This window comes from Panthera pardus, unplaced genomic scaffold (genome assembly GCF_024362965.1).
Source record: "Panthera pardus isolate Hobbes unplaced genomic scaffold, ASM2436296v1 HiC_scaffold_10, whole genome shotgun sequence".
Lineage (NCBI taxonomy): Eukaryota > Metazoa > Chordata > Mammalia > Carnivora > Felidae > Panthera > Panthera pardus.
The window spans coordinates 30555416-30571721 of record NW_026526655.1 but is presented as its reverse complement, the minus strand read 5'-3'; the positions used below and the strand labels follow the sequence as shown (position 1 = coordinate 30571721).

Sequence of the window (16306 nt, the reverse complement as noted above, 5' to 3'; positions counted from 1 at the left end):
CATACTGAGCTTGTAGCATTCCACCCCAGTCCCAAAAAATCACAGACACCAGCATGATAACCATATATACTGTGGAAAGCTAAAAATAAAAGTAGAATATTTTTCTTTCTTTATCAAGATTAGCAACAAACACATTTGTTCATTATTCTATCAATAATATTAACATAAAAATAGGCAGTGGCCTTAGGTATCTAAAAAAGGGGAGGGGGACTCTAATTGGTCAATTTTCATTGAATTTGTATCAGATTCATTAACTCTAAAGTACAATGGGAGCCATCTCAGGTAAACAAGTAAAGACCTTTGTGATACACATTTTAGAGAGAAGCAATAGCCAAAGTGCACACATGAGATTACACTACGTGGAAATAAATTTCATTAGCATATGCATATGCTAATTCAGAACCTGACTTAGAATGCATCAGACAACAGAAACCTTTTATGGGCGAATTTCAAAATAAACTATGGAAATACAGTCAAAGGTTTGTGAACTTCTCTGCCCCCATATTTTGCTCGAACTATTTCAAAGTGTATAATTTACAAAATGATAAGACAATATCATAGTTTATAAGTCAGCTAGGTACAGGGAGAATGAACCACTATCAAAGTCCAGAACATATTCTGACTGCGAAGTTGGTGCATTTCCACACCTGACATCATTCCGTAGACATTCAAAGTGTAATATTAGTAATGACTGGATCATGTAGCCTCTTCCAAATGGGTGTCGTTGACACCCAAAGATACTCCCCGATTGCGGAAAGAAGAAATACATTCTGTTTCAAATATTCAGCTCTCCTTGGATTCATAGCTCACCACGAATTTGAAATCAGAGTGTTTGAACACTTTCCTTACCGAACTTTTTAGTCCTCGTAAGCCATTGCTCAGGATTGCTTTATACAGTGTGTGCACTAAATGGAAGAAGAGTGGATACTAATAGCTGTGTAAACTGTCCAGTGGGATCTGGGAGGGAAATTGTAGATAGATAGTACTTAGCAGAATTAAGAAGTGAATTAAATGAGAGACTAGGCATGAACAAAGGCAGAAATAGAGCTATCCGTGTTGTAAATTTGGACCATTTATCAGGGTGCGTGGGAATCTGGGAAGGACTTGAACGTCATTATCTAGAAAACTCATGGAAAGAAATAGAAGTGGAAGAAAATATTTGCTGAGACATTAGGAGATAACTAAGAATTATAGTGAAATCTTTATCATATAGAAAACAACAAGAGGCTGAGAGCATATTCAGTTCATTGGGTTAAGGACTTACCTAACAACTGATGGTGTTAATGGTTATACTCCATGTGAATAGTCCATATGATGTGTCATGGCAGCTCAGTAAATGATTGATTGAATGAATGGATGAACCATTATTAAATTCTACTTCCCCATATGGCCTTTTAGGGCATCCCTATGTAGGTAAAATAGCAACATAAGAAAGGTCTGCTTTTGGTATTTTCCTACAAACACTTTCTGAGATTCTTTTCTACCCTATATAGTCTATTTCCTTTGATTTCTCAATTTATACCAAGATGTCTCATTTTATGAATAGAAACCATTTCTCTTATACGTGTTGTATCATGTTGACTGATAAATTAATTACCTGGAACTCCTCCACTGTCCATTCATCGACTCTATAAATGAACTAGTCTCCTTTCTGGCTGCTGCTTTTCTTGAATCTCCTCCTATCTCCATAAGGCCAGTCTCTCTGGAGGTTCTGTATATCTCTGTCCTTTTCTCTTATCAAGAGCTTTGTTCTCCTATATGAGTGTTCATAGCATTATTCACAACAGCCAAATGATGAGCACAGCCCAAATCTCCATCAACAGATGACTAGGTAAGCAACTATGGTATGTCCATACAATGGAATGTTATTCACCCTTAAAAAAGAAGGAAATTCTGACACATGCTATAGCATCGATGAACCTTGAAGACGTTATGCTAATTGAAATAACCCACACACCAAAGGACAAATATTGTATGATTCCACTTATATGAAGTACCTAGAATAGTCAAATTTATAGAGATAGAAGGTAGAATAGTGGTTTCCAGGGGCTGGGGGAAGGAGAAATGGGGAGTTACTATGTAGCAGGTACAGAATTTCACTTTGGGATGATGAAAATATTCTGGAAACGGGTGGGGGTTGATGGTTGCACAACATTGTGACTGTACTTAGTGCTACCGAACTGTATATTTCATAATGATTAAAATGGTAAACTTTACGTTATGAGTTTTTTACCACACTGCAAAAGAAAATAGCTTTCTTCTCTTCTCTCTTCCAGCTCCAGCCTCTCACACTCTGACATTTCTTCCTATCACCAGACAAAAGTCCTCCAGTATCAGCCACATCGAAAACCTCCTTTTTCAACATTCCACCCCACCTCCAGCCATCACCCTACCAGCCAAACTTCTTGAAGTGGTTGTACACAAAGATACACACTTTTATACTTACCTACCATTCACTCTTGCGATCACTGTCACCTGACTTCTGCTCATACCACTGCACTGAACCATAGCAACACAATGAATGGCTTCTGAGTGCCAAATCCAGTGAACTCTGGAGTCCTGACCTCAGTATTCTCAATTGTATTCTTCTCAATTGACTTCTCAACAGTATTTCCATCTGGTGACCATGGCCTCTTTACAGCGCTCTTCCCTTGGGTCTCTTGAGCCATACTCTCCTGAATTTCTTCATCTCTCTGGCTGTTCTTTTTCTGTCCCCTGTGTACAATGCCTCCCTACCCCTCTCTCCAGACTTTAAGTATTACAGTTCCTCATAACTTTGCCTTAGTCCCTAGCCCATTCATTTGGAGGACCCAAAAGCATACTGAAATAACCATGTTTAAAAGTGAGCATTTTGGGGGCGCCTGGGTGGCTCAGTCACTTAAGCATCTGACTCTTGATTTTGGCTCAGATCATGATCTCATGGTTCATAAGATCAAGCCACACATCAGGCTCTGTGCTGACAGTGTGGAGGCTGCTTCGGATTCTCTCTCTCCCTCCCTCTCTCTGCCCCTCCCCAGATCCTCTCTCTCTCTTTCTCAAAATAAATTTTTTTAAGGTGAATTTTTGGTCCTTCTCCCTTGACCCACCACTTTCACATCATTGTCTTGTCTTCTCAGCAGCACCTTCTCCAGTCCAGACCACCACTGTCTTTTACCCACAGTCCTGAAGCAGTTGTAGCAGTCACCAGTTGGCTTTACTGCTTTACTTGATGCTTTTTACTTCAGCAACCAGGATGATGTCTGAAAATGTGCATCACATAGTATCACTTCTGCTTAAAGTGACTTGGTGACCCCTCTACCAACTTGGTTACTCCTCTACCAACTCTTTAAATTTACCAGTCTCTTTATCCAGTTTCTCTTTGTCCCTTGAATTACCAAGACATGACCTGATGCCACTCTGAGACTAAACTCCAAGCCTCTCACACCTGCACTCTGTGGTCCTTGCCCTGCTTGCCATCTGAATCCTGTGTTAGTATCCCCCTCTGCTCCCCTTGCTTAAGCTATTCTGCCCTTCTTTCACCACTTAGAATGCACCAGACCTTCCCCACCTCACTCCCTTTGTGTGTGCCGTGTCTTCCACCCATAAGGCTTATCTCCAATCTTTGCTTGTTTGGAAGCTCTCACCCATACAGCCTTCGTGTAAATGTCATTTCCCCACTGAAGACTTCCCCAACCAGTCTCCTATTATTATCTCTCCTAACACTCTTCATAGCACATAGCTTTTGTTTTGTTTTGTTTTGTTTTGTTTTTTGCAACTTACAATTGCATATTTGTACTTGTTTGATGTCCAGCTCCTCCGTTAGAATGTAAATTCCATAGGGATAGTGTCTGGGTTTGTATCCCAATTCAACATCAGCCTATACTAAGCGCTTACAACAATGACTGACAGAGAGTATATATCTAATAAATATTTCTTAAACAAATGTATGAATGAAAGAAAAAAAGAAGACAGAAAGAAAGCCAGTTTTCCATAAAGCTGTTTCAAATAACCTCTTTATAGAAATGAACAGGGACAGGTGTTTTAAGCAAACTTATAATTCATGAAAGTCTAAATTTACATAAAGGGTATGTTGAAAGGTGATTTTTCCACTTTACAAAAAGATCCATCATAAGAGTCTTTAAACAGGCTTCCCAGGTACACAGAAAGTAAGATTTTATTGATGCAAACCATATGTTTGTACTGAATTCTTTAGGAAAATATCTTTTATATAAAGCAAAGTTGACCTATAAGCAATTTCCTTAAGGCACCTAGCCCAAAATGGCCAGCTCTCAAATTTCCTAGGTAATAGATAATGGGAGGCCTGGAATGCAGGGGATATTTGAAACCCTAGAATGCAAAGCAGTAATTTTAGCCATTTAGAGCTCTTGTGACTTTTCTCACAAAAATAACTAATAGTGAAATGAATCAATGTATTTGAACCTGCCCAACTCCTCTTTCTGTATGTCCATGAAATGTAAGAAACGCTTGAAAGTAACCCCCAAATAGGCTGACATGGAGAGAACAAGGCTTACACGATTCACCAAATTGATGCTTTTCTTCCAACCTCCCCCCTCCCAACCCACCCACCACCACTACCACTGATAATTAAGTTGTCTGATTGCAAAATTGGAAAAAAGAATTCAGTGTGCTAATAAATAAAAGCAATTAACTTCTCTGGGTCTCAATTTCCTCTTCTTAACAATGTGGGAGTCCTTTTGAAGATTACTGTTTTATAATTCTGTTCTTGAACCTACCCAAACTTTACAAAATAAGGTAATTTATGACTGTTTTCTCTGTCTAATGAAATAAATTTCACAGCTATTTCTGCTCTTCTTCTTGGGAATTTTCATAAATGATCATGAGGTTTAAATCAAAACATTTATATTATTTGTGGAATTGGTTGATTTGACTGTTATTGATGGTTCTTGCTAAGAAGAAAACGCTTTGCAGAATTTACTTACAACTAACCTTTCTCAGACGTAGTCCACTATGGTGAAAACAAAGTACGCTGTTTTTGAACTTCAGTACAAGTGAAATATTTTAGGAACAGGAAGAAAAAACAATTCACTGGTTGTGGTAATAAAGATCAAGGTAGACTAGGGTATAGGTTAGTTTTGCCCTTCAAAAACAAGACTTCTTTCATCTCAGAAAATCCAAACCTTCAAATATTTGGAACATAGAAGAAAAGCATGCCTAATATCTTGAGTTTTTGGCAACATTTTTGCTCTCATCAACTTCCTGGAGCACTATTCTATCCTCGCTCCCCACAATTTTGATTTTTTTGGCCCAATTTTACTATATTTGATGACATTTTGAGGGAAAATTATTTCTCTAAGTGATGTACAAAGGTATTCTCACATAAAGGAATTTAGAGTCATAATGTTGGTCCCTAAGACTCTTCTTCATGGGCATGAAAAGCTAAAGAACGTACTCATGAAAATGCACGTTATTTATATAGCGCCTGCTTTGTAGGTTAAAGAGAGATCTTGAATATGTCAACAAATCTCCCTTATACTTGGAAGTTAGTGATCTTTTATTTTGTCTGTATTTCTTTTTCTCTTCCCTAGTCTATAAATGATATTAGGTCATTTCTTCAGTGGGAAAGAAGAAAATACGTTAGGAATAAGAAGGAGGACCAGGAAAAAAAAGACTTGGGCTGATGGAGTGAAAATTCATAGTTGATCGACCCAAATCCCAAAACAAGACTGAATACAACAAAAGAATAGCAGTAGGAGCAAAGGCAGATGGTAAATGGCAGTGGAGAGAGAGAAGGTTCATGAGCAAGAATTTGCTAATTGAAACTGTAAATTGAAAAATTGTTTTAAGTTTATTTATTTGTTTTGAGAGAGACAGGGAGAACAGCAGGGTAGGGGCAGAGAGAAGGGGACAGAAGATCCAAAGCAGGCTCTGCACTTACAGCAGAGAGCCCGATGTGGGGCTCGAACGCCCGATGTGGGGCTCCAATGCCCAATGTGGGGCTCATGACCTGAGCCAAAGTTGGATGCTTAACCAACTGAGCCACCCAGGCACCCCTAAATTGACATTTTTACAGAAGAGTCAAGACTTGAAGAGGCTTCTGGGGAAAACAGGGTGCTTTGAACTCTGATAACAACAGAAATACAGAGATTAGCAAGGAGGTCTTCCACTCGGTGCTGCCACTTGACCAACAACCTATGATTTGGATTGAAGCACAATCCTAAGAGAACAGATGTTTACCCATTTTTATGAAATTCTGAAAAAGACAGGAGTTTCAAGTTTATGAGTGGGGCCTTCATGTGATGAGATTCTGACTCACTGTGTGTGTTGGGAGGTTGGGGGATGGGGACAGGGGGTGGGATGGGGCAGTCAGCCTGAACATGTGTAGAATCCCCAGGTTTCATAGATAGTTGGATGGCTACATAGATACATAGATGGGGTGAGCAAGCTAAAGATATACACACATTTACACACACATAAGAAAAATTTGCAACTATTTAATAAGAAACAAAGAATAAATAGGATTTCCATAGTTTAACAAGAATCTTTTACTTCACTGAAGAATATACATACTTGAGTGACTTTTTTTCCTGGTTATTAGCAGAGTATCAAATTATTTTCCTTTTTTTCACAAGTACGTCATTACCAAAACCAAAGGAGATTGCTTCTAAAGAAAATCTGCTTGGGAAAATGCCTATTATTTAAGAATGTGTCCTAGTAATAACCATAGCTTTATTATTATTATTATTTCAAATGTGCAGTTTTATTTTAGTAAAAGTGGTAAGGAAGCACAATGCTCTTTTAAAGTATCATAATTGCAGGAAACCCTAGTGCATTGTTGGTCCAAATGCAAACTGGTGCAGCCAGTATGGAAATCAGCATGGAGGTTCCTTAAAAAATTGAAAAATGGAACTACACACACATGAAAAGATGCTCAACATCAGGGAAATGCAAACCAAAACCACAATGAGCTATCACCTCACCCCAGTCAGAATGGCTAAAATCAACAACACAAGAAACAACAGGTATTGGCAAGGATGTGGAGAAAAAGGAACACTTGTGCACCGTCGGCGGGAATGCAAACTGGTGCAGCCACTGTAGAAAACAGTGTGGATGTTCCTCAGAAAGTTAAAAATAGAGCTACACTACAATCCAGCAATTTCACTACTAGGTGTTTACCCAAAGAACACAAAAATACTAATTCAAAGGGATACATGTACCCTGCTGTTTATAGTAGTATTATCTACAATAGCTAAATTATGGAAATAGCCCAAGTGACTGTCGACAAATGAATGAATAAAGAAGATGTGGTATATATATATACATACATACACACACACATGTACACACACAGCCATAAAAAAGAATGAAATCTTGCCATTTGCAATGACATGGATGGAGCTAGAGAGTATTATGCTAAGTGAAATAAGTCAGAGAAAAACAAATACCATGTGATTTCACTCATGTGGAATTTAAGAAACAAAACAAAGACCAAAAAAAAGAGAGAAAGGCCAACCAAGAAACAGACCTTAACTATAGAGAAGAAACTGATGGTCACCAGAGGGGAGGTGGATGAAGGTGGTGGGTGAAATAGGTGATGGGGACGAAGGAGTGCATTTGCTGTGATGAGCACTGGATGTTGTATGGAATTGTTGCAAACTAATACCACACTGTATGTTAACTAACTGGAATTTAAATAAAAGCTTTTAAAAAATGGAACTACCTTATGATCCAGCAATTCTACTTCTGGGTATGCATCCAAAGGAATTGACTTCAGGATCCCACAGAAATATCTCTACTCACATGTTCATTGCAGCATTACTTAGAATAGCCAAGATGTGGAAACATCTGAATTGTCCAGCAACAGGTGAATGGATTAAGAAGATGCAGTGTGTATGTGTGTGTATATATGCATACATGTGCACATATATGTATATGTATATGTGTGTGTGTGTGTATATATATATATATATATATATATATATATACACACACACACACCTACACACACACACACACACACACGTACACTATGGATCTGAAAAAAGAAAACTCAGAGAAACAGAACAGGGTGGTAGTTACCAGAGGTTGGGGAGAGGGGAAACTTGGGAGACACTGGTCAAAAGGTGAAACTTTCCGTTATAAGATTAGCAAGTTTGGGATCTAATGGACAGCATGGTGATCACAGCTAATACTAACGATCTAATGTTACCAAGAGAGTAGATCTTAAATACTCTCACAACAAAAAGGAAACTGTAACTGTGTGATGGGATGAAAGTGGTAGCCAGTACTGTGGTGGCAATCATTTTGCAGCTTAGAAATATATCAAATCAGCAGTTGTACACATTAAACTTACACAATGTTATGCGTCAATCATGTCTCAATGAAGCTGGAGGAAAAGAAATAAGGTATCATACTTGCCACTGTGCCAAAATTAGCTACAAATATGCCAGGCATCAAGGGGACTGAGAGCACACTAACACTGGGCTGATTTAGGAAGACTGGGGCTACATCCACAGAGTGAATGTAGTGTAAAGGAGACAGTGCAGTAAAGGAGACAGCCCAAGTTCTAATCCCGGGCCTTCCCCAAATTTATTGGGTGGCCAAGGCCCAAGGGCTCATTTGCAAAATGACAGCAGTAAACTAGGTGTTTGGCAAAGTCCCTTGAAGCACCATCATTATCTCTTCCCAGGAGTTTCAACTTTAAATGTCAAGGCCACATGGGGCTCTGAAGGCCTGGTTAGGAGTTCGGTCAGTTTTGAGTTATATATTAATGATAACCTTTCAGTTCTAAAATTTCTAGTGAATTCATAGTTTGAGATTTTTAGTCTTTAACCGCATGACTCTATGCATGCTGCACAATCAATATCTCGGTGGAAAGATGGAAGGAAGGAAGGACAAGAAGGAAAGGAGAGGGATTTAGTGACTATTACTTTTCCGCTTTCAGGATCTTATTTTACTTCCATTTTATGCAAAATGATCTTGTGCTACTTAGAATAAAGAATTACAGTTTGATGAATTCATCTCATAAATATTTTAAATTTACCACCAAAAGAACATGGTTAGTGTTAACATCTTCTGCTTCATGTGTTTCTAGATTTGGAAAGAAGAAAGATGATAAGGGAGGCAAGGCTGAGCAGAAGGGCACTCGGAAGCATGGCAGCCTGAGGGAAGAGGAGCTGGAAAAAATGAAAGAAGAACGAGAAAGGTGAGCAGAAATGCTGAGCCCCTTATTTTGTTTGGGTCCATGGCCTGTGTTTAATTTGATTATTGCATCAGTCAACTGGAGACATTTTATTTCAAGAAGCATCGAGTTGAATACAAAAGCAAAGGTACCTGATGTAAAAGGAACCTGCCTTTCTGGGGAATTTTTAGTATATTTGGAGAAGAAATTAACTTTATGTTTTTATTATATCAGTACTTACAATTCCAAGATATCCTACCCAAGTTTTGACTATATCAATGTATATTTTTCCTATGGTTTAAACAATGAGGTTTTTTTTTTCTAATAAAAAGGTCATTTTGATGTTGATGTTTAGAACTATCAAATTTCCATAGTCTGTTCCTAATTTTTGTCAAGCTGTTGTATGCCTTCTTAATTTTATTCTGCTAAATCCATTTGGGTGGTGTAATTTGAGAAGCGCATGTCCTTCATTTTTAAAAAGCCAGTGTCTTTTATTAGGCTATCAGCAAGTTGCAAAGTATGTTGCCCATCTGTTAAAGGGCCGGTTTCGTTTACTGAAATAATGACAGTTTGCAAGGACTGAATTCTCCTGTTTGAGGAGCTTAATGTTCCATTTGGACAAGAGGCCCTTCACTTATCTTTGAGGTTAACTCTACACTTACCCCACGTTGATGTGTAAATGTCTGATTTTGAAACATGTAATTGAATATTCATGTTTCTCCTGAAAATTCTTCACCTGCACGACTAAATGGATCTTGGAGAAAGATGGAGATTATGACAACACTAGCATATCATTTTAAGCACTTGATTCTGACTTCATCATGCATGAAGTCAGATTTGTCCAGCTTGTCACTCGCTTACTAGCAACAGTAGTCCTTGTAGTTTTTAGAGTCTGTTCTTGTACTTATTTTAATACTCTAGTAACGTGTACTAAGAAAATCATACTTATACATCGTCCTTTCTAGCACAGAGCAGGCTGAATACCTACTGTTAACCTTTGACTTCTGTCTTGTAGTCTATTCCCATTGATGAAAGCTAACTTTATCAATAGCGAGGAAAGAAGCCCTATTTGGTCCTTTCTCATGTGAAAGTGGTTGATAAGCTGACTTCCAGGGTCAGCATGCAGGTGAAAGGAAATCAAGTGCTTTATATTGTTGCTGACTATTCACCTGACAGAGCTACCCCCAAAACTGGAATGATGAATTCTCCATCATAGTCCAAGATTCAGTAATCCTGTAACATAAAATGTAATGCAGGCTAAGATTTTAATGTGTATATTGGCAAAGACATCGATGTGGTGCGTCCACATCATAGATCTTTGCTGCTCCCCTGACTTCACTTACTGAGACACCATATCCTTGCCTCATCTTCAGGAAACGGAGCTGTTTGCTAGAATTCAGACTTCACATTTTTTTGTAGCTCAATACTTGCTCGGGGTTGGGAGGGTTTACTCTTAGTAGCAAGGGAAATGTGTGCCAGCTAGAAAATTGATAACCCATAAAATTAGGTGGGTTGTCTTTAAGCAAGAGTTCATTTCCTTTCTGGTTTTGCCTTTAGGAAGCAGGTGCCTGAGGGAGTTTTGTTCTTAAAAGCAGGGCTGTAAATTCACCTCAGCTGGCTATATAGGCTTCAGGTCCAATTTTCTTAAAATATGTTTGGTCAAAACATTGAAAGAACTCTACTGTTAGCCTCCACTTAGGCCAATTCCCACACATGAACACATAAAACACATCTGATATGGGTTTCCTAGAGACAACATTGTCTCAATCTTGTGTGAGGGGAAGAAGTTGGAGGAGTTGCTTTTATGGTTGGGTGCTGTAGAATTAATGACCGAGGGCATTTCAACTGCACAGGAGCTGAGGGCCACAGAGGGGGGTGGTGGTGGCTGAACATTTGGCATTGCTCCCAAACCTTGAGTCCCATTTCTTGGCTCTCCATCATCCATAAGAAACCAATTCACAACCCTTAAAGAACTCAGTGAGTGTATTACTCTTTGTGACATGGCCATTGGAAAAAAAAAATAGAATAAAATAAGAAACAGTGTATGAAAGTTCACAAAGTTGTCTTTTTTTCTAATGCCTTTGCAATTTGTTACCTTAAGATGATTCGAGCTGCCCTATTGCTTATTTGTTTCATCCTAGCTGTCATAGATACAATAGCTTTTCATTAACATATCCCTTCTTCGAAGGATTTAAAGCACTTAAATAAAATATATATTGTGCAGTGCTGGAGCCAGCTTGTATCAGCTTGTGAGAGACAATTTTTAAACTTTCAGGAATTTTGTGAGCTCGTCATTAAGCCATTAGTAGTTTGAAATTGTTCATGGTGGGAGTATTTACACCACAGAAATTGGCAAATGCAATAAGTTGGGTTTGTTTTCTCAAAGAGCCAGTTAATCAGCATACCCCTGAGGGTTTATACCAACTCTATTTAGTGTATAACCAGGAAAAAATTATCCAAAGTGGAGCATAAATTTAAAAATATTCATCCAAATCAAACCATATGACTTCTTCTAGCTGTGTTTCTCAAAGTGTAGTTCGTAGACCACTTGATGAAAATGAATCACATGGGGAGCATGTTAAAGATGTTTGAGTCCCATACCAGATTTACAGAATCAGAACCTTTGGAGTTAGAGCTCAGGCATCTGTATTTGATAGGTAAGCCCAATGTGATTCTTCAGCATTCTAAAGTCTGAGAACCATTAACTTGAAGGGACAGGATTTGGTTGGAACATTAAACTATCCTTATCCTATGAGAAAGGATGTGCAGAGGTTGGTTGGGTTTTTTTTCCCCCAAGAGGACTGAATAAGCCAGTCTAAAAGTATTGTCATCTTTTCTTATGGGTCCTCTTTGAAGCATTCTACCTTACTGGCATATTTTTTTGGCAACAAAAGAGAAACACTCGCCAGTGCTCACTCACCCAAGAGAATATGGATTGCTTACCCCCAGTACCACCCACGCACACAAAACTTACAAAAATTTCATGAAGAAAATTTTGGAGTCATAAAAAAAGCATTAAGAAAACTAATATGATCATGCCTAATTCTACAACCACTTAATATTTTGTGATCTTTTTTCCTATGTATGTATTTTCTTTTAAACTTGATATCTATGCTACATATATAATATCCCACTTTTTCCACAGCATTATATTGTGAGCATTTCCCCATGTCATTAATGTGTTGAAAATATGCCATTTTGATGACTCTCTAATAGTCTGTGAGAGCAATATACCATAACTTATTTATCTTCTATTGTCAAACATTTAGTCTGTTTCCATTTTTCTCTCTTCCAAATCATACTTTGATGAGCATGCAGGTACAAAAGTCCTTATAGATGACCTCTTAAATGATATAATTCCTGTTCAATTTCCTTGTAACTATTTTACCCAATGATTAATTTAATGTCAACTCTAAATTTTAGGATTATATTATCCCTCTTCACTCTCCTCATTATTTTTCTTATGATTTCCATATCTCATTTCAACATATCCACATATTTAATTCCTGATAAGGAATTGTTTTGGTGCTATATATGAATAGCCTATTCATAATTATAGCTATGAAAAGGTTAAAAAAAAAAAAAGCCATAACAGGTGGACTCCAATTGTAAGATTACATTGGAGGAATGCAGAATCCAGAACAGTGGTTCTCAGTTAAGGAGGGACACTGTTACTCCCAGTGAAACATTTGGCTGTATATGGAGACATTTTTGATTGTTACAGCTTTTAGGGAGGGAGGGGCATGATAAGGGGGTTGCTACAGCCAGGTGCTGGGTAGAGACCGGGAATGCAGCCAGACGTTCTACAATGCTCAAGGCAGCCCTGCTCCCTAACAATAAGTTATGTGACTCAAACTGTCAATCGTGTGTAGGCTGAAAACCCTGTGTTAACCTCTGGACTTTACAAGTAAGGGCACTCTCCTGGACATTAGAATTTCCTTGTCTCATGTTTTCCTGTGGCTAACACAGAGAAATGTACACCGCGTGACATAACCCTAGAAGGATTAGTAGCTATTTGAGGAATTGTACCCAAAGATTGCTAATGAGTATTTCCATCAATATAAACTTGCAAGACAAAGTTTTTCTTCAAAATTTATTTTTTAACTCTGGCCCGCTGAGCATTGGCATCAATGCTGGTGATCAGATGGTGAATGCCAAGAAGCTGCAGGGGTTGATAATGTATATTGAGGACACAATCGTCTGGAACAATGGACTGAATCAAACATAAAAAAAAAAAAAAACTTAATAGGAGTAAGTGTAAAGTCTCGATTTTAGGCCCCAAAACAAACTGTACAAACACATGTGGAAGGTTTGACTTAATACCAAATATATGAAAGAAATTGCCTGATGGTTTTAGTTGAGGGCAAGTTTAGCATGAGTCAACATGAGGATATGCCTGCCAAAAACTTAATCCAGTCCTAGGCTGCATTACTGGAAGTTCATGTGCAAAATGAAGGAAGAAACAATAATTCTTGTTCTACACTACTCAGATCACACTTGGAATATCCCATTGCCTCTCTCACACACAGAATAACAGCAACTAAATCATATCTTTCGAAAAATGTTGAAGGACTGGGGAATACATAGCCTGCAGAGATAAGACTTAGTTGATTTCACAGGATCAAAGAACTTTCACATAAAAGAGGAATTAAATGTATTTTATAGCATCCATTCTATCCTCTCTTTCTCTCTGCTTATTCATCCATTCATTTATTTTCTTGAGGATACTAATGGATAATCATCATTTCAAGAGAGGTAGTCTTGAGCTTAATAGAAGGGAAAACATCCTAACAATTCGAGTGTCACATGAGACAGTAAGTTTGTTGACACTGAAAATGTCGAATAAGCTGATGATTACGATGAGAAAAGATTAGTGCATCAGGCAAGTATTGGACTATATCAGAGTTTTATAAACTTCAGTCATTGATATAGTACCTTCATTATCCTCTTTATATTCATATATTCAAGTAGGTAAAATATATAGATGCAAAACTACGTAAGTTAACATATCTACATTAAGCCACATAGTGTCTGAAATCATATTGTGTATCATTAATGCTGCATTTGCCCTTAGGTGATTTCTATGGATTTTCCCAGATCATAGGGTCTGAGAAATAAATACATAAATATATCCAAGTATAGAAACATTTACTTTGAATTTCCTAGAGCAGCCTTTCTTGAGCTTGCCATAGCATTGGTTCAAGGCAGTGTTTGCACTATTCTTAACCTGAGCGGATAAGCCCAAATTTCTTGCTCAAAGTTGTGTGTGAGGATTTTCTTAGTCTCGTATCTGACTTCCTGAGCTAAGAACAGGTCCTCTCCTGATACAAGTCAAACAGTCCATTGCAGTGAAGCCCTGTTTTACATAAACTCATCATTTTGTTCATGCTTCGGTGAGATTGGCCATAATAAAACGTAAGTTCAAAATACCGGTATCCGTTGCTGGAAGGATGAATCCAATATTATATCCAATGATTATTTCCCCTAGAATTTTTTAATCAAGCTAAATTAAATTAACATTTTCCAAACATTCTGATTATATGGTGAGCCGAAAGCAAGAGATTGTCTTCACAAACCAGTAAACGTATTTTTGATGTTTAATTCTAAGACGTTAACTTATGTCTGTAACCTTCTCCAAAGTGTGAAATGAACCAGGCTCGTGGACCTACAAAGTACCTAACTACATGCGTGTTGCACTTGTATTGTTAATACCTTCTCAAAAGTCAGGTGGAGTTTGGTTAAGGAAAAATATGTCACCCTCATTTATTTAGGATTATCGTACTGGGGGGAAAGCCTCCATTGACACCCAAAGGCTGTCTTCAATTAAAGTCCCATATTACTGACCCTGAAATGAAATTTCACTAAATGAAATCTCTTCCTGAAGGGGGGCACAGTTTAACAACATATGGGTTTGTGCTCTAAGATCTTCTCTTACTCTTATACCATGTCAGGGTTTCCTTTGCAAGGGAGCTCATTTACTGTGTTAATGAAACATTGTTTTTGCAGATCTTATTAGAATCTTAGCGGGATAAATGAGGAGATGAGGGGCAAAGAGGCAGCTCCCCCAGCTTCAGGGTTGAGAAGCATGAAAACATATGGCCCTTGTTTTCAACAACCGGCCTGAACGGAATGCCTAAGTGAGAGTGAAGCTAAGATTTAGGAAAGCTGATCAGTTTCAGCGGCTGAATTCAGGGCTCTTAGTTTTCTTTCCTTTAGGAAGCCTTCCAAGAGCTCCAGAGGCTTCTCTTTTGCCTTATCAACTGAGCTGCTTGTGGCCTATTCCCTTAGTTTAAATCAATACATGTGTTTTTGATATTTGGCAAACCAAGATTTAATTATGCAGCTGCAAGTTCCCCACATAAACGAAATTCATCTTAGAGAAATAAAAACATTCAGAAACCATTTATAGTTTCAGAATACAAGTGGGTGAAAATCTATTCCCAACCTCTCAGCATTTTATTTAATTAGGGGAGATTTTTATGTTACTGGAAATTGAAATGAAAACCAGAATAAGGCTAGAGTTTATCCAATATTTGTTCATACTGAAAAGTGAGGATGCTTACCGTATTCTAAGAAGGACAAGGAACGTATATTCTGAAATAATATTTTAGCTGTAGCCTGCATAAATATAGCACTCCGAAATACATAGAGCGACAAATAGGATTGATAGGATTGTGTCATTATTGTATCCTAAAAAGAGTGCGTATTCTGTTAAAGAATCAGAGGGTTGTTTTCTTTAATTTGCCAAGAGACTCTCTATAATTAATTATTTACTGAACTTAAACTTTGGCACTATTTAAACTGTTGAAAACACCCATGTTTTGGCATGATTACATACAAATGATTAATTCAGCATGGTTTCACTCCTCACTGAATATCCCTGTCTTTTGCAGTAGAATTTGCTAGGTCCTGTGGTGTGGGCAAAATAAAATGTTGGAATGGTTCCCGGTCTTAATAGTCCCAATTTATTATTACCACTGAACCCTCGTCAGATCATGGACTGGATTAGATCCCAGTTTTTCAAAATGCCCCAATTTATGGCTCCCTTAGAATCCTGATAAAAATGTGTATTTGAATAAGGCTTTGGTTGGCTAAAAGAGATCCAGTTAATTACTTTTAGATTCTTATTAGATCATCACTGCATGGAAGTTAAGAAAAATATGACTA

At 37.9% G+C, this 16306-nt stretch overlaps 1 protein-coding gene across 4 annotated transcripts in view; it reads left to right on the top strand.

Annotated features, from left to right (window-relative positions):
- The window catches only part of PARD3B (par-3 family cell polarity regulator beta), a 1011329-nt gene that overhangs the window by 802402 nt on the left and 192621 nt on the right, over positions 1-16306 (top strand). For all 4 annotated transcript variants that reach the window (XM_019446282.2, XM_019446285.2, XM_019446284.2 and 1 more), the window contains one exon: positions 9053-9163. In XM_019446282.2, the coding sequence (XP_019301827.2) occupies positions 9053-9163 (111 nt within the window). The remainder of the gene's footprint in view (positions 1-9052; positions 9164-16306) is intronic.